Source organism: Amblyomma maculatum, chromosome 10 (genome assembly GCF_055883805.1).
Source record: "Amblyomma maculatum isolate TAMU_Amacu chromosome 10, ASM5588380v1, whole genome shotgun sequence".
Taxonomy (NCBI): domain Eukaryota; kingdom Metazoa; phylum Arthropoda; class Arachnida; order Ixodida; family Ixodidae; genus Amblyomma; species Amblyomma maculatum.
Genome location: NC_139353.1, coordinates 9,292,703 through 9,315,125, shown reverse-complemented (window position 1 = coordinate 9,315,125; position 22,423 = coordinate 9,292,703). Strand labels below are relative to the sequence as shown.

The window sequence follows — 22,423 nt, the reverse complement described above, 5'->3', positions numbered from 1 at the left end:
GAGCCAAATCAAAACTAAGGTTTCATCGTTCCACATAGTGAGCTAAATAGAGATGATGATGATGATTCGCTTTTCCGTGTTTTCGGTGGCGTTTTGCTGCTTCGCTGGGAGCATATGGGTTGAAGGTAAGAAATATATTGTTTTCGAGGTGTCGAGAACTAAAGCATCTTCAAAGTTACTTGTCGCGCAGGGTACAAGAACATAGAGACCAGTAAAAACTGGGCTGTGCGCAGTGCTCTTGCCGAGTATATTGATAATGTTAGTTATATTTATATGGATAAGTCACATTGTGGCCTTGCCAACGCTTCCGGTTTGTTCAGTTTTGTCACATTGGGTGCATTAGGAAGTTTTGAAATTACTGCGCTATGAAAATATTCCTTACATAACAGGCTACAAGTGCGAAAAGCACTCGACGTCTGCTGCACGACCGTTACATTCTATCTTCATTCCAATGCGCATATCAGCATCGCCATTTTCTTTTATAGTCGGATTTGGCATTTTAGAGCCCTTATTGAAGGACCTCTCTCCCAATTCACCCGAAGGATGTCTCATTTCAACAGACTGATGCCATGGAGTGGGGTGGCTAGTGAGTTGAAGCGGCATGCAGACAAGGCAACCGATACACCACCGCGAGCACTGTCTAACATTGTAAGCTTGGCTAAATACTCAAAGCACTCATCTCCCGGTGATTCGCAGCCTAATTTCTCCAAAGCTCTCCAAAGCCAATGACGCGAGTGCTAATTAATGAAAAAGAAATGGGCTCTCAAGACGAGGCGGACCTAGATATATAAATATGTATATTATAAATATGTATTGGACCAGTTTCAGAAATAATTCCTGCTATTTTTAAATGTCATTAAAAGAACATTTTGCTCCACAATAATGGTTCACATGGCTTAAGATTACATTTAATTCTTGGCAGTAGCTTTTAAGCTATAAGCATTGTTGAAGCGATACTTGGGTGAAAGAATTCTGGCGACTTCATAACCAATTAAGCTACAATTTTTGAGACCAACATTGAAGCGATACAGGCTTGTGCAGTAACTCTTTCAAAGAATTCGCAGTCTGTGCCTGCTTCTTAATAACCAATTTCTACGAAACATAACATTTTCAGCAACCTTCAAAATGCCAGGGGTCTTTAATGGGCAACTACTTGAGGAGATTTCGTGACAATCGGAGCTTGCGGCGTTGATTCTAACCACAGATTCCTCCCCCCCCCCCCCCCTATCAATTAGGGCTTCGTAACAATGTCATTAGTTCCACGTATGTGAAAGTAATTATTATTCAGTTTTTACTAGTGAGTCAAACTGCCGAAACGTATTCAAGGAATAGAGCAACATTTTCTAGAATGTTCACCATTGTGCATAAGTTATGAAAGATCGTAGAAAAAAACCCGGTTGTCTGCAAAAATTGTTTTGCTCTTTAAATAGGCTGAAGTTTATTTCGCTTCAGAAAGTGATTTCAGAAAAAAAACGCAATTGCATAGCCAACGCAATAACAACCGAAAAGATTATCCTTCTGCAGATTTTCTTAAAAATCTACCGTTGCTGGACCAGTTTATACTAAGCGGTTTAGGCCATCTGTCTCTTTTGTAGAGAAAATAACGTGACGTTGTCTGAAAAAAAAAAAAAAATTATTGCTTAGTGATCTATCCTATTGTGCTTATTTCCTCATTCTGCTGAGTGGTGAGCTGATGAGTGATATATATATATATATATATATATATATATATATATATATATATATATATATATATATATATATATATATATTTATTTATTTATTTATTTATTTATTTATTTATTTATACTGTAAGCCTTTTGACCAGCTCATAGAGAAGTGGGTAAAAAAGTCACAATTTTACAGATAGTTTACAATACATCCTAGAAGACAAATCTCACTGGCTTCGCGCTGAAGCTGCACTCGGAGTCATCAGTGTCTTGTGTTATATAATATTTTAGCAATAAGTGGGAAATATACTTTCAGAACGAGCAGTGCAGGCGCTATGCTTTGTCGGACAGTCAGCGTAGTAGTATTTTATCCTGGTCTTTAGTACCAAGTCGTAAAAGAATCACGTGAGCCAAACAACTGCATAATGTCAGAGTGGAGCGGAACGCTTGGTCAGTGGTTAAGGCGCTCAACTACTCTGCCCAAGGATGCGGGATCGAATCTCGGCCGCGGCGGCCTCTTTTCGACAGAAGCGAAAAGCAAGTAACACGTTTGCTGCGTGATGACAGTGCATATTAAATAACCACAGTTAGTCGAAATCTACTAAGCCCTCCACTACAGCGCATACCATATCCTGAAAAAATTTTGGACGCTGAACCCATAAAACAAAACGATCGAAGCTGCACATCGTATACTGGTGTACAGCGGAATAATTCGAAGTGTGCTCTGCTTCTCTGCATGGCGGTCGGCTTAGGAAGACACCCCGTAGGTAATAAATTTCACCTTAGTTCACACTTTGTAAGGTATAAACAGTTGCTACGCCTGGAATGGGTGTCGAGGAGTGCAGAGAAGGCGGCCAAACAACAATTATCAGCTGCACTGATGAAAAAAAAAAAAAAAAGAGTAAAGAGAAGGAAAAGCGGCGCCACGGGTCTGATGAAATTACAAACTTCTACAGAACAATTATTTCTGCTCCTTACGCTTGAAATAGTCGCATGTCCACACAGGTTTGAAGACGAAGAGGCACTGAAGGCCGCAGTTCTCAACAGGTTCAATTTCCGATTGGTGCACGTAGATGTGTATATAGAGATGAATAAGAGAACTAGTTAGCTTTACATAAGCGCCCAGAACTCAACGACGAATATACCAGATAAATAAAATCATGTTCTAAGAAAACAAAAACTAGTGCTTACAAAAATTATATCGATTTGGGACCAAAGAGCCTTCATTGCCGAATCTGCCTTGAAATTCATTCGTACGTCCTGCCTTAGGAGAACCCTAGGGCTACTTTGATGTCGCAGGTTATGTATTCATTAAGTCGTATGAATTATTATGAATGAAAAATTAGGGGAACACTTAAGCGGCGCCGCTAAGGGCATGACGCATTTGCTGTTCTCATGAACAGGAACCATGTCTTTTCAGTTCTTATATTTAAATTTCTTAAACACCTTATTTTTAATTTTTTTATTTTTTGTAAATCGAGACTTAACATAAGCAAATAGTGGCTTTTCATTTTAAGCATTCTGACGTCTTTGTACCCCCTTTCGCGAAAGGTTCATTTAAAATTATTTCAATTATTTAATTCACAAGTACACACTAAAATTTCCTTCCTTAGCATCAACAAGAATTGGCTTTTCGTTTTGAGCATTTTGACACCTTTCAACCTGGCCCCTTTTCAATTTCTCTAATTAAACAATTTATAAATTAGGCATATTGGATTCTTTAACACATCATCTCTTATCATACATCAGCAATCATCCACAAATTACCAAGATACTCGCTTTTTAAGCAGCTGCCCGGCTATTTCCGACACGCAGTGCCCACTACTATCACTACTACTATTATCACTACTACTACTACTACTACTACTACTATCACTACTACTACTACTACTACTACTACTATCACTACTACTACTACTACTACTACTACTACTACTACTACTATCACTACTACTACTACTACTACTATCACTACTATCACTACTTCTACTACTACTATCACTACTGCTACTATCACTACTATCACTACTACTACTACTACTACTACTACTACTACTATCACTACTACTACTACTACTACTACTACTACTACTACTACTACTACTACTACTACTACTACTACTACTATCACTACTACTATCACTACTACTACTATCACTACTACTACTACTACTACTACTATCACTACTACTACTACTACTACTACTACTACTACTACTACTACTACTACTACTACTACTACTACTACTACTACTACTACTACTACTACTACTACTACTACTACTACTACTACTACTACTGCTACTGCTACTGCTACCTCGATGTAGGTGCTTTTCGACCGAACGAGCTGCTCAAGCTATCGCTTAATATGTGGCGATTCCGGTGATAGCCGGCCACTTTATGTTCCATTTCAAATAGTACTTGCACATCACGAATTCCGCTTTTGCAATCTGTCAAAGCGTGTTTACAGCTGTTCATATAGGAATGTTTACCCATTATTTTCATAAATCGCCAATAAGCAGTTTTCATTTTCCCCTCGGGTTTAGTTTTTGGAATTGTGCTACGAAACTTCAGTGCAGAAAACAAGCGGATGTTAAGCTTCACCGGCCCAATAACAGCTAAGAATACCTTCCGAAAGCAAGCTAAATGCTCTAGACCTATGTAATGACTGTTAGCCTTGCTATGGGGCGACGAAAGGCGTTAGCCACCTTCTACAAGAAAGATAAAGTTAAACATATATTGAAATGCGCTAACTGCAGCGCTTCGCCGAAAATCAGGAGAACACTAAACGAAGATCTAAATACACCTAATACAGGTTGAGGGATGGGTGAGATGTTGCTCTGTTCGTTTAGTAATTATCTGTCTCACATAACAAATGTTATCTGAAGAGGATACCTAAAGGTGTTCGGGATAGTAAGCGCCGCCTTCGGGGTTAAAATATGGTAGCTGCAATACTGTAAGTCTGGGGATTCCTTTGATGATTCTTGTTGCCCCTACACACACTTTGCTACTAGATTAATAACTAATCTTTTCATTTAGTCCTCTAGCTTGTGACACATAGCCTTTAACATAGTCATAAGTTACCATGCATGTTTAGTGTAAAACTATTTTACATAAATATAGACACTCACTTTAATCAAGCCGCAGGGATTTCGCTGCTTGGTTTATGTCCATTCTGTACCTTACTCGAGATCATAGGGTCTGGGATTTGATTCCCCTTACCTGCCAACTCACGGCCAATTTTCGCCAATATAGCCATGGTGCGCGCTCTGGTGAAGTCACACAGCACTATAATGTATCCCTGCACAGCAATGCCACCTACAAACGAGCACGTGCTAGGTAGATTGTCCCGATTTTCCATCCTGCTGAGCACTTTAGTGACGTCGCCGACTACCCCTGTGAAGGTGAACCGTAAATCTGTAGGGTTAATATTGACCTCCTGACCGGCACATGGCGAGTGCGATCCAAGAAGGCAGGCAAAAATGTTTATTTCTTTTTTCTTTTTTCTGCACGCTCGCAGTCATTCTAGAACCGGAAAAGGCAATAAAAGAACGCAAAACATCTCAGCCAGTAAGCTGATTTATTATTCAAGAACTTTGCATTTAGCGTTTAGTATCTCAGATAACCATGTGAGAGTAATCCTCTGAACCCTGACACTCGGTCCTCCACCAAGCGTGCAAAGAAAGTCTGAGAGCGATTTCTGACTTCCATGCATAACGCAGTCAGTTTATACGATGTTACCGTTTTCATGGGAGTGATGACAAGCATGCTGATAATTTCTTAGCATATGTATTGACGCTGAAGGTGCTAAAATTTCTTGCAGCGCTGCCAGTGAGTCCAGAAGATACGCCTTCCCCTGAACAAATTGGTGATCCGGAAAAGCCTGCCGAAGGTGCGTACAGCGTTTATTGCATATATTTTTCCCGGCTAAATAATCAAGAAGCAGAACAGCACAATTATTTCTTACGACGTATTTTAATAAGAGCGTTAGAAGGTGTCATATGCCTGGGGCTAAAGTTCGAAGTTTTCGACCAATTTCGACACATCGGGGTTTTATGCATGCAGAAGATGCGTGGAAATTGCACCACAAGAGTGTCTTTTAAGCATAGACGGGCCAAATGAGTTAGTAATCATGCGTCCAGGTGGTCGATGACAGCATTGTGTCTTACATAATATTCAAAGCCATATTTTGCATCTGACAAGAATGGAGCCAGGGATAACTACGGTTTTCAGGTACTTGAGATGCACATTTTTTCATGTGTGACTACGGAAACATACTACATTATTTAAGTGTAGAGTTGGGATCTTACATATTTCGCGTTTCTTAAGGCGATGAAGCTGTTAGAAGTTCTGCATACCGGCAGCCTGCCATACAGATATTTTGTTGCAAGCGATTCAATGGAAGAAATGAATTGTTACTGGTAATATACCTGATTGTGACAGGAACATAGCAGTACTGCTTCACCTCTTGTTGAAATAAATATTGATCGCAAATTCCTGGAAACACAAAGCACGTTTTGCATAAATGGGTGACAAAGTTGATTTCTTTGCACTTGTCTCTACGAACTCAAAGAGTAAAAGCTTCGAATTAGTTTTCGAATTAGTTCGAAAAGTCGCGTGTATTGCTCTAGCAGGTCATAGATGGCAGGACATGACTGGAAATTGGTCAGTCGCACGGTTTTGAGGCATCCCGCAACCGTATAGCATAACCAATTTCGCAGCAGTTGCCAAATTCGGCGTTTCATTTTCGATAGCAGAGTGACTGGAATCTAACTTTCCTTGAGCCTTGCAATCCAATTAAAAGTTGCTACCTCTATGTCACGTAACCACATTCGTACGTTCTGGTAAAGCGGGGTCTTATGCTTATGACGGGAAACCTTTCACCTAATGCGGTTATTTACTGCTGTATGATAAAGAGTATGTGTCAGATAAAAGATGCGCAAATTAAGGAACAAATGGCCAGGTAATTTGCAAATGAGCGGTAGTCGTTAGAGGTCGAGCCGTATATTTAAAGGCCGATATTGAGTGTCCCCTCCACCACTAATTTTGGCCTCTTTAATACTGATCTTGTTTACTTTTCAATCATTCAGCCTTCAATGGTATTTTAGGTTTACACTTTCTTACCACTTAATATTACCGTGCCCTTGTTAACTTTTGATCACAGTTCATTGCTCGGTGAAGCTGCTGGTGGGTTAAGGAAACAAATGACGAGCATAATTCTTCAGACGTGCCATTTATATTGAGTAAAGCGCTGTTTCTAATCAACTGCTTAAATTGTACGCCATAACATACCAAATTGCAGTGTTTCGCTTTCACTGTCATTGTTGTGCCGTGTATTAGAAAGTCTAAATAATCGCTTTGCGGCGGGATGTTGCATTTCAATAAATGCTTTTAGGTTTCTCTGTGTCCTGCACATCAATACGTCAGACTTGTGCGCGCTATCGTGGGTAGGAAACATACACAGAATAAGTGTTCGGGGATGTAACTACGACAATAATCCTTCGCATGTACCCCGTTTCTTATAGGACTTGAGCAAGGACTAGAAGGTCAAGGCGCTCTTGACGGACAGCCTGGGTATCCACAATGGCAATATGGTGAGTTCAGTCTGCTCTTGTTGAAAGAAACCTGCTCACATTTGAAGACTACAAGCCATGATTCAGAATAATGGAGCTGAACGCTCTTAAATTTAGACGTATGTGTAAGAAAAACTGATTCACTACCTCAACCAGCTGTCTACCACGAGCCCGAATCACTCAGAAGTGAGAACTATATCAAAACGCGGGCCTAGAAGTTTGTTTCCAGCTTTCCATTAAACGTTTCTATCTTAGCTTACATACACCTTTCCACTAAATATGAGCAGGTTATGAGCAACAGAAAACAAGTAAAAAACTGAAATACATTGCAAAGACAGTACCTCTCCTTCTGCACTGACGCGACAGGGATATTTTGCGCCTCTTCAGCTTCGTGTTTTGTTCTGATAAATAATCTGTTCACACTTTACTTTCTACAATGGTTATGCTTGGAATTAAAAAATAGTCAATGTCAAGAAGAGGTGTCCCATATTATGCTGACCAAGAGTCACGCTTACACACTAGCCGAATATCAGCGTCTAGTAATAAATTTATATTTATCTAGCGCTTGAGATTGAAACGTGTCGACTGATATCACATGCGCTATTTCTAACTAAGTTTCACAGTTCAGTGCACATTTCGACGAAAATATGTAAGCAATTCTAAATTACATACCGCGTGTTATTTCAAGTATACTTCTACCCAGATACGCTGGAGCAATGGTTAGCGAGCTCGGCTGAGGTACGATGAGGTATCGAATCCCGGCCGCGACGACCGCTTTTATTGCGAAAGGAATACTACTCTAGGTTTCGAGCCTTCAGCGTGGCGCGGCCGTATCCACGTGACGCTGTGACGTCACACCCCACGTGACACTAGGGTGAGAGCTGGGCTACCAACTCAAGCGGTCAGCGTAGCGGGGTCGCAGCCACGGCGCAGCGCGTGACGTCACACCCCACGTGACACAAAAGCAGTCGGCGTGGCGCGCTAGAGGCGTGGTGCTCACGTGATACGTCACGTCATGCACGTTCATATGGCTTGGTTAAAGCGGGGCCTTATACGTGGGCTGGCAGGAGCTGCCAACTTGTGTCTCTCGTTTTACATGGGACGGTTATGTCAGAATCAACCCGCTAGGGCCCTGGCATTCACATTACCCCTATAGGCCACTAAGGCACGTTCATGCGGGGTTGGTTAAAGAGGGGCTATATATGTGGGTGGAGGAAGAAGAAAAAGAAAAGAAGAACGCTTGGTCACCCGTAGCTAATGCTTTCGCTGAGTATTTGGTTCAGCAGCGTTGAACCCTTCTAATCTTTTGACGGAAGGAAGGAAGGAGAAACTTTATTTGCAATATATTATTAGGACGGTTTTTGAGGCGTCTTCAGAGGTGTCTCCTTGTTGCATCCCCAGGAGTCTTATCCGTCGACCTCGTCCAATTTTACCCAATGGTCGGTTGCCCTCAGTCCAGAGCTCCGCTGGCCACTGCCGCTCGTTGAGCTCACTGTACCAGACCTTGCTGGTCTTCGCAGCGGTCGTTGGGCAGCAGAGTCTCCCATTGCTCCGCTCTTGGATTTCGAATTGTGGGGACCACGTCTATGTTTTTACAGGCTCATGTGATGTGGTATAGTGTGGGTTTTTCGCCACACCACGGACATCTTGGAATATCTTGGAACGCTTGGACTATCGTCCATAAATGAGATGCAAACTGCACGACAATTTTTCAGTTTCGTCAAGTGCTTTGTTTCATGAAGTGCTTTGCTTGTTGGAAATTTAAAAGAAATGATCTAAAACCTTGTGTGCCTCCCTTTTCACAGTGCAACGCAGTAAGTAGCAGTGGTGCCATTTCACAGATGGCCCCATGGCATTTTGAAGATGCTTCACTGCACAGCTGTGAAGACCATGCAGTGAAGCATCTTGAAAACGCGGCGGTTCAATCTGCTCTCAGTGGCAGGCACACTTTCACTACTAGACTTGTCTAAGCTCATGCATTCGGCTGCGAAGTGCTGACTGCAGTACAGCGATCGAATGCCAGTTGCCACCTGTCGTCTGTGTAAACACTGCGCTATTGAGAAGGTCAAGCATCAGAATGGGCTTATAATTGGTGACCCCTTTCCTCACCGTAGTCGCAAATTAAAGTTTATGCAAAGTGATTTTTTTACATGATGTTTTTGCAGTCTTTCCCAAGTCTGAAAAACGGTTGTTGACTGTACTATTGTGTAGGCATGTGTGCATAGTGTTATTTCCAAACAGAATCAGATATGAACAGTGCCTCTGCTAACGAATAGAATATGAATTGCATGGCTCCTTCGTTTGAGTAAAATTAAATTAAATATTTGTGCTAACATTCATTGTCTTTTAAACAATTGTTCAAGACAAAACTATAGTGACAGTACGTTGAAGCCACTGCAGTATGTTCCTAATTTGTGGAGTTAAAGCTATAGAGTAAAATCTGTTCAATTTGACCTCCTTAGTTTGGATAATTCGAATTAGAAGCGCAGTCCCGGCTGATACTCATGTGAGTGCATGGTGTCATACCCTCATTAAAGGGCAACTCCGGTGTATTTTTTTAATTTGTGGTTTTGAGTTATTGATTGCAACACATTCCTCAGTGTGACCTGTGTCCTACACAAAATTCATTTTCAAAACTTCTACGTAGAGCCGTCTTTTAAAAGGAAAAACCAAACCGTAACCGAAACTGATTTCATGGCCACATGGGCATAGACAAAATTAAAGAGCGCTACAAGTATCTAAGAAACAATGTTCCAGTTGACGAATTGATGACATCACATGCATTTATTAAAAATCACTGGCATGCACGTTGAATGGCAGAAATGGAGGCTAGAAATCACAATGCAGTTCATTAAATGGCTAAGATATGACCTAATATAGGCCTCAGAGTTTGCTGTTCATGTGGGGAGCAGGCAATAACGTGAGTATAATGTGTGACATCACAAACACAGTGTTGCCCGCAAAAATAATCTGAATTGAGGACACAAAAATGGCATATTTTAAAATTGAGTTGTGCACAAATGAATTATCGCACCACTTCCAAGTTTGGTAGGATGTGTCAAGTTTTGTCAGAATACGCAAAGGTGGAAAACCCCTTGGGAGTTGCCCTCTAGTTCAGACATGAACGGGCTCGAACCATTTAGTTGAGACATGCGGGCTTACCGAGGTATTACTCATGAAACCGAGAACTGTTCAGGTAGACCTCCCAGAACCTTATTTGCATTGAATGGTGGTGCGTGCACACTCTCAGGTGTGTGCAGTATAGCATGCACAATGATGATAGGGAGTGCCTCGTTACCCAAATAGTTTCAAGTTTGCTTCTTTTAAATTCATACCATCCTGCCACCGTCATTGGGCACACACTTCAGCAAGTCACATCATTTCAGGCACTGCTTTTGCGTTACTAGTATTTAGTTTTATTTTGGGATGGCGTCATACTGTTCCAGATGTTTTTTCTTGCATCCACATGCTTCAAGTATGCCGAGCCATCACATTCAGAGTATGCCTAGCCGCATAGTTAGTGCAGTGAAGCGTTCTAAAAATGCAACAGGGCTATTCGCAAAAAGGCACCACTGCTACTACGTCACACTGTGAGAAGGGCTGACAGAGGAACTTGAACAATTTTGGAGCCGTTTTTTGACAGTCACGACAGCGTGTGCCAAGCAGTGCGCTTCCTTAAACTGCAAAAAAATCCTCATTGGTGCTTAGTTTTTATCTCAAATGTGCAGGCAGCCATGTTCCAGGCATTCATTAGATAAAAATTACTGCGATTCAAGCGATTTTCGGCTATCAAGTTCATTCAGTAGGTGTTAACTTCTGAATAATTCAAACACTTCCTGGTTCATTGAAGACCGAACTAATGACATTTAACTTTAGCCGTTAATGCACAACCTCCACTAAGGGGTCACAACTCGAATTCAGAATGGTAACGTCTTGAGCATAAAGTTGAACAGGTAAAACAATTGTTTTCTCTTTGACGACAAAATAATAAAGAGCCCCATCTGAGGACACGCCATGAGACTGGAAGCAACACATACGAGCCATGGCCTCTGAGATTGAGAATCAAGGAAAGGTGGCGAAGCTTGAATAAGCCTTGATGAGTCATCACCAGGAATGGGGGTGCCCGCACCCGTGCCCAAAAGGTAGACAGCTGTGGGAGGATACGCATGACCTATGGCTCATTTTGCACACGGACGCCGAGAGCCCAACGAGGGTGGGCTCTCGGGGTCATTAAGTATATAGCGGGTCATATAGATGAATTCTATAGTATTAATGAGAGGGTTGCAGGCATCGTAATTAGGCTTAATAAGCGGTATAAACTAAAGGTTGTACAGGCCTATGCACCTACATGTAGTTATGATGACCAGGCAGTTGAAAGCTGCTATGAAGATGTAGAATCGGCAGTGCGAAAAGTAAAGACGCAGTATACTGTACTAGTGGGCGACTTCAATGCCAAGGTAGGGAAAAAACAGGCAGGGGACAAGGCAGTAGGTGACTATGGCATTGGTTCTAGGAATAACAGGGGGGAGTTGCTAGTTGAGTTTGCAGAGCGCAATAACTTACGAATCATGAATACCTTCTTCAGCAAACGGAAGAACCGGAAATGGACATGGAAAAGTCCTAACGGAGAGACTAAAAATGAAATCGACTTCATAATGTGTTCAACCCCCGCCATTGTGCAGGATGTAGAGGTAATCGGGAAAGTGCGATGTAGTGACCACAGGATGGTGAGGTCCCGAATTAGCCTAAATCTGAAGGAACGCAATAGATTAGTAAGAAAGAAACCCATCAACGAATTAGCGGTGAGGGGGAGGGCAGAAGAGTTCAGGATCTCGCTACAGAATAGGTATTCAGCTCTAACTGAGGATGGCGACATTACCCTAGAGGCAAGGAACAATAACTTCAGAGATATCATTACTGAGTGCGCGGTAGAAGTAGGCGGTAGGATAGTTAGAGAGGATACCGGTAAGCTGTCTAAGGAGACGAAAGATTTGATTAAGAAACGCCAGAGTATGAAAGCTTCCAATCCAATAGACCAGATCGAATTAGCCGATATATCAAAGCTAATCAATAAGCGCAAGGTGGCCGATATAAGGAAGTATAACATGGAGAAAATTGAGCATGCTTTAAAGAACGGGGGAAGCCTTAAAGCGGTAAAGAAGAAATTGGGCATAGGCAAAAACCAGATGTATGCGATAAGGGACAAGGCGGGCAACGTCATCACTAATATGGACAAGATAGTCAAAGTAGCCGAGGAGTTCTATACAGATCTCTACAGTAGCCAAAGTAGTCAGGACCGTAATGAGATTGGCGGTAGGGAAAAACAGTCAGACGTTCCACCAGTGACGAAGGACGAAGTCAAGAAAGCACTAGAAACTATAAAAAGGGGGAAATCAGCTGGAGAGGATCAGATAACTACAGATTTACTGAAGGACGGGGGGGATATCGTGCTAGAAAAACTGGCCACCCTGTATATGCAGTGCCTGGTGTCATCGACGGTACCGGAACCACAGAAGAATGCATACATTATCCTCATTCTCAAGAAAGAGGTCTCTAAGGACCTTAAAAATTACAGACCAATCAGCTTACTGTCTGTTACGTAAAAGGTATTTACTAAGGTAATCGCTAATAGAATCAGGACAACCTTAGACTGCAATCAAGCAAAGGATAAAGCAGGGTTTCGGAAACAGTACTCTACTATCGATCATATCCATACCATCAATCAGGTGATAGAAAAATGCTCGGAATATAACCAGCCCCTATACATAGCATTCATTGATTACGAAAAAGCATTTGACTCAGTTCAAACCTCGGCGGTGATGCAGGCATTGCGAAATCAGGGGGTAGACGAGCCGTACTGAAAGTGCTGGAAGATATATATAGTGGCTGCACAGCAACCATAGTTCTGCATAATGAAAGCAACAAAATTCCCATAAAGAAAGGTGTTAGGCAAGGAGACACAATCTCCCCAGTACTATTCACAGCTTGTTTTCAGGAAGTATTCAGAGACTTGGAATGGGAGCAGTTAGGGATAAGTGTAGATGGAGAATACCTCAGTAATCTGCGATTTGCTGATGACATTGCCTTGCTAAGCAACCCGGGCGATGAACTGCAAATAATGATTGATGATCTAGACAGAAAAAGTAGAAAGGTAGGCTTGAAAATCAATATGCAGAAGACTAAGGTAATGTTCAACAGCCTCGGGAAGGAACAGCAGTTTACATTAGGTAGCGAATTACTGGAAGTAGTAGGCGAATATGTCTAATTAGGGCAGGTAGTAACCGCAGATCCGGACCATGAAAAGGAAATAACAAGAAGAATAAGACAGGTATGGAGCGCATTAAGCAGTCGCATATTATGACTAGCAGCTTACCGGTATCGCTCAAGAGGAAAGTATACAACAGTTGCATCTTGCCTGTACTCACCTATGGGGCTGAAACGTGGAGGCTAACCAAGAGAGTTCTACTTAAGTTGAGGACAACCCAGAGGGCTATGGAACGAAAAATGGTAGGGGTAACATTAAGAGATAGAAAGCGTGCAGAGTGGGTCAGAGAAATAACTCAAGTTACCGACATTCTAGTAGAAATTAAGAAGAAATGGACAGGGGCAGGACATGTAGTGCGAAGAGAGGATAACCGATGGTCGCTTAGGGTAACAAACTGGATTCCAAGGGAAGGAAAGCGTAGCAGGGGGCGGCAGAAAGTTAGGTGGGCGAATGAGATTAAGAAGTTCGCAGGGGTCAAGTGGATGCAGCTATCACAGAACCGGGTTAAGTGGAGAAATATGGGAGATGCCTTCGCCCTGCAGTGGGTATAATCAGGCTGATGATGATGATGATGATGATGATATGGTAGGGTGCATTTTGCTTAGTAAGCGTAGGTTTGGGTGACGCGAAACTCAAATCGTCGGTGCGCTGTGCGGTGTCCGTGCAACGTATGTCGAAATTTCAGGAGCCCTCCACTGCGGCGTCTCTACCATGCCGAAAAAGTGCCTCCCAACCGCCGTCTCCATCCCGACTTTCCCGCAGCCGCGCGCGCGCGACTGTGACCACGCAACGTCCAGGCTACGCCCCGTCCCGCGCCCTCAGGTATCCACACTTAGGAGTTACAAAGGAGAGTAACAAATGTCAACTTATTGCTGTCACAAGCAATGCAGAAAGAGAGACAGAGAAAACAATTTATTCTGTAAGAAAGAGGATGAGCGTGACACATGGTAAATGCAGGCATCTTCTTGGTTCACGTCCCTAGTCCGGGATGCCGCAAGATCCCACTGCCTCTCATGCCCGACGTGCGAGAGCAGCTTGTGCCTCCCGGAGGATAAGAGCTCAGGCAGCCGCATTCGCTGCTTGGTTGCTTGGGAATACATGGTGAGCCAGTACCCACGCGATGCGTCTAGGTTAGGGTTTGTACATCTGACGACGTAGTAGAGTATGAAATAGGCTAGAGGACATACTTCGCCTTTGACATAGCTCTCGCAAGCGAAACGCGAATCTGAAATGGAAATCTTGCATTGGGGTCTGCGACCGCGAGGACGACAGCGACTTTTTCAGCCCGGTGTACACTCCTGGCGCGAAAGGAGAGCCAATTCATTTGCAGGTTCTGGTGCACTACGGCGGCCGTGTAGTGGCCCAATGGAGTCAGACCTGCGACGTCAATGTATTACACGTCAGGTTAGGAACCATGTTTTCATTCAGCGCCCGAGCCCGCGCTGTTCTTCTGCATTCATGTGCATGTGAGGTCATGTTGTTTGGCACGGGTATGACCCTTAACTTGTACCGCCAGCTGCGGGTTACGCAGCGGTTCCTCCGCGACACAGGGTACACTTATGTGGCGGTGACTCACTGGACGATGGGCTGGCCCCGTCTGATTCCGACTTGAGTATTGACTTCCGAGAAAAGCCTCTCGCAACTCCAAGTAGGAGTTGAGCACCCCCAGGGCCATGAGGCGGGCTGTGGAGGTGGTAATCGGGAGCTCCAGAGCTCGTTTTTTCAAGACTGCTAACAATGACGTCCTACTGTGTTGTGTTAGCTACACTTAACTGAAGGCGAATACAGGATACGACTTGTGATATAAGCTTGAGCGAGACGGAGCGCATTGCGTCCGCACAACCCACCGCGACGGTTAGACATGATTTGTCGCATACAACCACCCTCTTTCCCGCATGCTTGATTTTGGCGATATTGACGCCGGCTTTGAGCCAGCGATGAATATGTAAGCCTAAGGCTGATATCGTCAACCATTCTGACAGGCCCTTTGAGGAGGGTTGTGCTCATTGAGGTGGGGTCGTTCTTGCATGCCCGAACATTTAGTAGTTCAGACTCGGCTGGGGCACAAGCGACCTGGCACGAGTTGGCGTAAGCCTTGACTATGGTCGCAGCTTGCTGGAGGTTGAGGTTGTCCTCCATCTCATGGACGCTGCCTTGGTAAGCCAGATTGCTACATCGTCCGCATACATTTCCTGGTGCAGCCTCCTCCAAACGCCACATGAGAGAAGGTAGCTCAATCGTTGCGATGGTGAAAAACAAAGGCGAAAACACAGCGCCCTAGGGAGTACCGTTGGTCTCTATGCGGTAAGGTCCGTCTTCCTGATCGTCGATCCAGAGCAGGGCCTGGCGTTGGGAGAGGAAGTACCGGACGTAACTAAACGCCTTTTCCCCGCTATTTGTGTACGGCTGAGATTAGATAGTATGCTGCAATGCTTTAAGTTATTGAACGCGCCTTAAGGTCGTGCCAGAACTGCGCGATCACTGCGTGTGGTCTTCCTAGAGAAGATGATGTCCTCGCGGAGTTGTAAGATTACGTCTTGGGCTGGCAGGTGCGAGCGGAACCCGTAATGTTGGGAGTTCGGAGGTTAAATAATCGAACAAAAAGTGATGCTCAAGAACATATGGTTATGGCAATAAGGATACATTACTTCTGTGTTGATTATTACAGGACCAGATTATTACCAGTCGCAATATTGGGCTCAGTACTATGATTCATATCCATATGCCCACCATGGTGAGTGCAAAACATGTCTATTTATATTTTCTAAGCATGTTCGCATGTTAGATTGATGTAAGACGCTTTGACGGGCTAGCTGGTACAATTGAAGTGACAGTAAAACTGCGCAAAGCTGGGAAGAAATGCACACGCAAGCACCAACAAAGCAGACTTCCAACCTAATTATTCACGATATAAGTGGCTTATTAGGACTTCGAACGTAACAAAGAAAACACTATCGCTGGAAAAGCTCGACGTAATGATAATAGCACATAACACGAGAATCAGAGTGGCTTTGAAACCCGAGCATAGTGTTCTAGAAACTCGATCTCTAGTATTCATAGCGATACCGATGGCGAACGGACGACGTCATCCCCATTGAATTTTGAGAATAAGGAAAGCTTCGAAGACTTCCCATTTAGTTTTGTTGATTCCCTTAGAGAGGTATTTGGTGTTTTCGAGATAAGAGGTGCAGCCGCAGCTTCTGTCATGCAGTGGTACATTGCACCTGTACCGATACGCATCGCTCTATGATGTCCTAGAGCCCGTTCATTCAAGTACCGACCTGCTTGCCCTACCTATACCCGCCCGCAAGGTAGAGGCATCTGATAGATAACCTCGAAGACACACCTGGTAGACATGGTCTGAAGGTTTATTCAGTTCAGTTCAGTTCAGTTCAGTTTATTATCGTAACTGTCCACCGTAGGGGCATTCCATTCTGCACGAGTTGACCTCGAATGTTTCCTTCCTTCTTTTGTCTTGACAGTAGGGGACACATGTTGTTCAGCCTAATCAACATCGAAAAAACAACACGTAGTTTATATCTATCCGCCAACTGGATGATAGGGGATGACAGTGATAATACGGCATGAGAGGAAAGTACAGTGCATAGACCGAACACTTCCATTTCTAATGCCATTTCATCATCGTCTTTCTCATATTATCAAGAAGGTGGCCTGAAGATATAGGGTACGGGTTGTTTTTTCATCGCTGATTCGTTTGTGTGCGCTCTCAAGAGAAATAAAGAGAAATGGAGCGCAGCATGTGAGAATAAACCATCAGGCACACTTCACCAAGTCTGCATCCGAGGTTATCAGATACCTGTATCTTGCAGGCGGGTACACGTCGGCCAAACCGGCCGGTGCTTCAAAGGGCGGGACCTTGAAATAATATATCGATGCGCACTAGTACAGGTAGCCATATACCACTGCATTGCGGAACCTGCAGTGGCGTCCCTTATCTGGACAAGGCCACATTCCTCTCTAAGGCGAGCGACTCAACTGCGAAGGAGGTCGTCTAAGCGTTCCTTATTGCCAAAAGGGGCCATCTAAGCCAATTCGCCATCGATATTCTTACTGAGACAAAAGATCGGGCTTCCAGATGGGAATATTTGGGCTTCAAAGCCACTTTGATTCACCTGCTATGTGTTTTCATTAGGATAACTATAAAGCAAGAACCGCTGTTGTCATCATGAAAGGCGATATATAAGCTCTATATAGGAGTGTTTAGTTCTTGAGGGCACTGCTGAGTGATCTCTTTCTTGTTTCACAGATCAATAATCGAAGCAGACCCACTGGTGCCCCACGCGATGATCTCATATACTGCCCATTATCGCGGCCTCAATTCTGAAGGTTTCAGAGGCTTGCGTGCAATGAATGTGGGCACATTAAAGTTACGCAAACGAATAGCTAATATTGAGCCTTTTCTGGTCTCAATGACAGAATGTCACACCTTCTAGAAATCAAGGATGTGTACACTTAGAGGACGCGTAGAGGACGGTTCCTTTTTTAGAGGATCTGACAAGAAAATTAAATACCTCTGTTTGTTCGTAACTAGCAACTGAATTAAGGCTTTAGGCGTAGCACTGAATTGCATTGAAGTTGATTTGCATCAATTCTAAAGCGGGCACGCTTCAATTTATACGTACACGTTTCCCATACTCTGCTATGTTTCATGAAGTACGTCTTACCTCAGGCAAATCGAAATATGTATAACATTGTTGACAAATACATTTAGCGCATCTCAAAACGGCGAACCGGTAAACTCAGCTAATATTTAATGGCACCCATCACTGTACTAAAAGGCTGATTAGCGGAGTTTGACTCAGTCGCAAGAAATTTAGTGCAACGAATAACTTGCTGGCAGATTGGGCCCAGTGCGTAATCCTGCTATAAAGAAAAAACAATTATCAGCTTCCTCCTTTGTTTTGTTTTTCCCCAGTTGCGCATAGGCTGCTTTTGGAAGCATATGCTGAGTGAAGCTTTATTTGTTAAATTTAGAATAGTCGCTTACCTCAGAAGAGTGCGAGAAGAGGAAGAATAAAACACCAAAACTCACTGCCCCATTTTTCTGTTCCGTTCTGCCCTGAGGCCTATTCTGCTGGTAGAAACGAAGCAAACTGAAGAATTACATGTCTTGCCTTCCGACTGCAGTATGATTTGAGAGTATTTCTTAAATAATGGGAACTGGAGGTATAAAGGTAAAAATTCTCTTACTACTATCCTATTACTGGGCTTAGAACAAGATGGTTCACCACAAGCGCTCTCCATATACCTTATTCCCTGGAACAAATTATTAGAAACATTTTACACCCTTCTTTTCTTACAGGGTATCCCCGTGGGTATCCCTATGGTCCTTACTATCGTGGCTATTATGCTGGTTAGTATCTATTCCGCTTGAAATTTAACAAATATATAAGGAACATTTGTTTAAGGAAAGAAAATCAGGTTGTATTTCTATTATTGTCTAATATTATTTTAAAAAGTTGTATTGTCTAGAAAAGCATGTTTATTATCTTTTGCTATGTGCTTGCAGCCTTTTCCTTGCGTGTTGTGAAGGAATGGAATTTTTAACAACGTTTCGGAAAAAATAAACTGTAGGAAAGGCAAGAGAAGAAACAAAAATAACAGACAGCCAAACAGCATTATAAAAATTATTCTAACAATGTAGAAGGAAAGGAAAAATTTATTGCTCTGCCAAAGCTAAGCACAGTGTTTCAATTCAGTTCTCACAAAAACAAAGGAGTATGAGTGCACGGGCACAACAGAAACTGTAATTCACTTTATCGAAAATATAAACTCCAGGCTGATCACAAGGTGAGAAAAGAGGCATGAAGTCACAGACTTAAATAAAATAGGCAATGTTTTTTTTTTTTTCCTGCTTAGACAAAACCGAAGTGGTTGCTTTGTTTTCTTATTTTTATGAATGAGAATAAAAATGAGAAAACTCGATGCACGGACTTGATTTCGTTTGACACTTCGCAATTTCGAAGAAGTTTAGTTTCTTCGTGGTGTGAGTTCCGTCATTTGTTTCTGAGAAAAAAAAAAAAAGATTTTTTACGACACTTATCCAAAAGGGAAGCTAACGAATAAAAAAAAAAGATAGTGAAAATAAATTTGTATAATCCTAGAAACGAAGCTCTCTTATCGTAAATATTTAAAATGGCATGCAGGAAAATAGTTATGCCAGTGAACTTAAAAACAAAGCACATATATACCACGTTTGATGCACATGGTTCGAGAAACTCGTTCTTTTTTTTTTTTTTTTTTTTTTAAGTTGGTAAGGTACTGGCATAAACATAATAACTAGAAAAAAAAATGCCCCCAACTCATCACAAACTAATTCGCTGATATCGTATTTACTGTAGCATGTTCTCTACAGAGAACGTTAGTAGCAGCTGACAATGTTCTATAAGATAATTATGCACAGTGAATCCAAATACAGGAATGCATTTCTCTTTCGGTTACATATGCCTTTTTCCTTGCTGGTAGTGTGCTTCTGTCCGCATTGCACAGTTCTGGATCAGCGTAAGGGTGGGTTCATGTGAAAGCGAGAATTTCATCTACTAGAGAGAGAGGCAGTCAGAGAGAGAAAGAGAGGGAAGCAATCAAGTGCTCGTTTCTTGAAACAGTGACCCATGGAGGACAAATATTACAAGGAAAACATTTCCGATGGCGCTACTAATGTTAAGAAGGGCTTAGGATTGAGCGAGTTGGAACAAGCCTTGCGATTGCGCTTAAACGTTTGTGTCGTTTTTTAATCCGGTATTTGTATATCCAAGCTGCGCAAGTATTTATCACGACTACTATGGCTTTTGGGACCCATTGGAGCGAAACGGTCAAAGCTTACAATTAATATCATTCTTCAATTGATAGGTTTAGTGAATAAAGTATACCATTCACTGAAATAAACATTTTATCTTGTACTGAACCCAGACAGAAACAAGCAGAAAAATATTTTAGCAGTGGGTGATCAAAGCACTGTATTAAAGGAGCGATAAAATTATGCCACTATCTTAAGTGCATATGGGAGTCCCGAGAAACAGAGCGATAAAATCACGGCACTAACTTAAGTGCATGTGAAAGTCCCGAGAAACATAAGGATGTTAGTTGTTAACATATTCAGTTTGCGCGCAATTACATACAGGCCCGCAAGCAAATTACGCATACAGTATATTGGGAGGGCGTTAATTATTTGTTTTTGTCGTGGTCTTCGAGGTAAGGAAGGGGGAAAAAACCGATGTGAAAACGCGGGCTTAGGATGCAGCTTCCGAAATCTCCATTACTAAAATTTAATAGGTATTACTCGTAAGGCATGTTCTTCAACCTGCTCCTGGTTACGAGAGCTGTCAAGAACATTCGGTAGAAGTGCTGCTTTCAGAGCGCTTTGATGCGGAATCCCCAGCTATTTATCACCTGCGTGTTTTAATATCCTTGAGGCTATTTAACAAAGTGTAAGTTTGCTAAGGGACGGGAATACTTTACTGTGTAATATATTGAGCTTAACCAATATAAATTGCCCTTCTTGAGTAGTCCAACATACGTAGCCAAAGTCTACATATTATCGTGATTCACGAGTGACGTCGTGCCGGGGTGGGGACAGGAACGAATAGATCGATCGGGGACGGAGTTGAGTTGAGAAAATGAAGAGGCTTTATCCAATTAAGTGCAACATGTGACAGTGAACAAAGAACTCAGAGAGCACGTCAGCAGCCTGAATCTTTTCCGACAGTCTGTCGACCACTCTTGTCTCCAAAACAACACACTCGTGTCTAAAATGCGTTCGCATCCCCCTCTTGACCTGCCCCGCCCACGCAGTCACTCGTCACTGCCAGGCAGCCGGCGGCAGAGATTCAGCTACGGGTCTCCAACGTCGCAGGCACGGGGGCCACAGGTTTCCAAAACCGGCTTGAAACCGATAGCAACAGGTCCGTGGGTCAGCCACGCATCTCGACCATGCGCACAACAGTGAAGCAATCCGCCGCTTCCCTCTCTCCCTCTTGCTGAGGTCGCCTTCCTCCGGTAGTTGTAAACGCAGGGGGTAAAAAGGAAGGGAGGGAGCAACGTCCATCCCAAGAAGCGGCGGTACAACACAGTCTGGTGAATCTTCGCTGGCCTGGCACAGTTATTAACAACTGTATTTGATAAATCTATCTGAGTGCTGGCGAAGAAAAAAGCGCAATATGTCAGCCTGTTAGCATGAGTTTTTGAGTGGAAGACTGCTGATGGTGGACAAAGTGGTATAAAAACACTTCATGGTTACCACATAAGAAATCTTCAATTTTATATCTACTGAGATGATCCGGAGGTTCTCCCAAGAACATTTGTAACATCTACTAATACGTTTTACAGCTTTCCCCCCCAGTGGAGAAGAACAAGAGGGCATCAACAGTGCAGGAGAGGAAAATGCTGAGGAGAGTAGAAACGACGAAAAAGAAAAAGTCAACGAGTGATTCTCCAAACTGAAAAATCCAAGTCATCATTGAAACTTGGTGAACCACGGTATAAAATAAACTTTTCACATCTTTTGACTGGTTTATTCAAAAATATGAAGTGACAAGTAACAAAAACTGTGCGCCTTGAATTATTCATCCTCGATAATGTCACTTATCAAAGCGTATCTAAAAGACAGAGGGAAAAGATAAGTCAGGAGAAGCCAAAGGTGACTGCGATTCAGTTATGTTGTTTCTGTGAAAGTTGAAAAAAAAAAAAAATATAGACAGCGGCAGTGTTGGAGGTGAGACAACGGAGGAAGTGAGAATGGAGACTGCGATTTTAGCAGAAGTGGGAAGAATGTCCGTAAGCTAAAACACCTACCAGCATTCGGTAAGGCCCATATCTTACCACTTGTTCTCACATGAGCTGTGCTGTCGTGAGGTTAGTGCACATAGCACTTCTGTTCCATGTTTAAGAAGCACGAG

General features: G+C 42.8%; 1 protein-coding gene across 1 annotated transcript in view; it reads left to right on the top strand.

The window, feature by feature from the left end:
- The window catches only part of LOC146175533 (uncharacterized), a 22,049-nt gene extending 19 nt beyond the window's left edge, over positions 1–22,030 (top strand). Inside the window, exons 1-6 of the mRNA XM_084581924.1 lie at positions 1–125; positions 5,494–5,562; positions 7,196–7,264; positions 16,177–16,242; positions 18,832–18,882; positions 21,855–22,030. The exon at positions 1–125 is cut by the window's left edge and continues 19 nt beyond it. Of these exons, the coding sequence (XP_084438050.1) occupies positions 53–125; positions 5,494–5,562; positions 7,196–7,264; positions 16,177–16,242; positions 18,832–18,882; positions 21,855–21,955 (429 nt within the window). The 5' untranslated portion in view covers positions 1–52 and the 3' untranslated portion in view covers positions 21,956–22,030. The remainder of the gene's footprint in view (positions 126–5,493; positions 5,563–7,195; positions 7,265–16,176; positions 16,243–18,831; positions 18,883–21,854) is intronic.
- Positions 22,031–22,423: the final 393 nt, after the last annotated feature.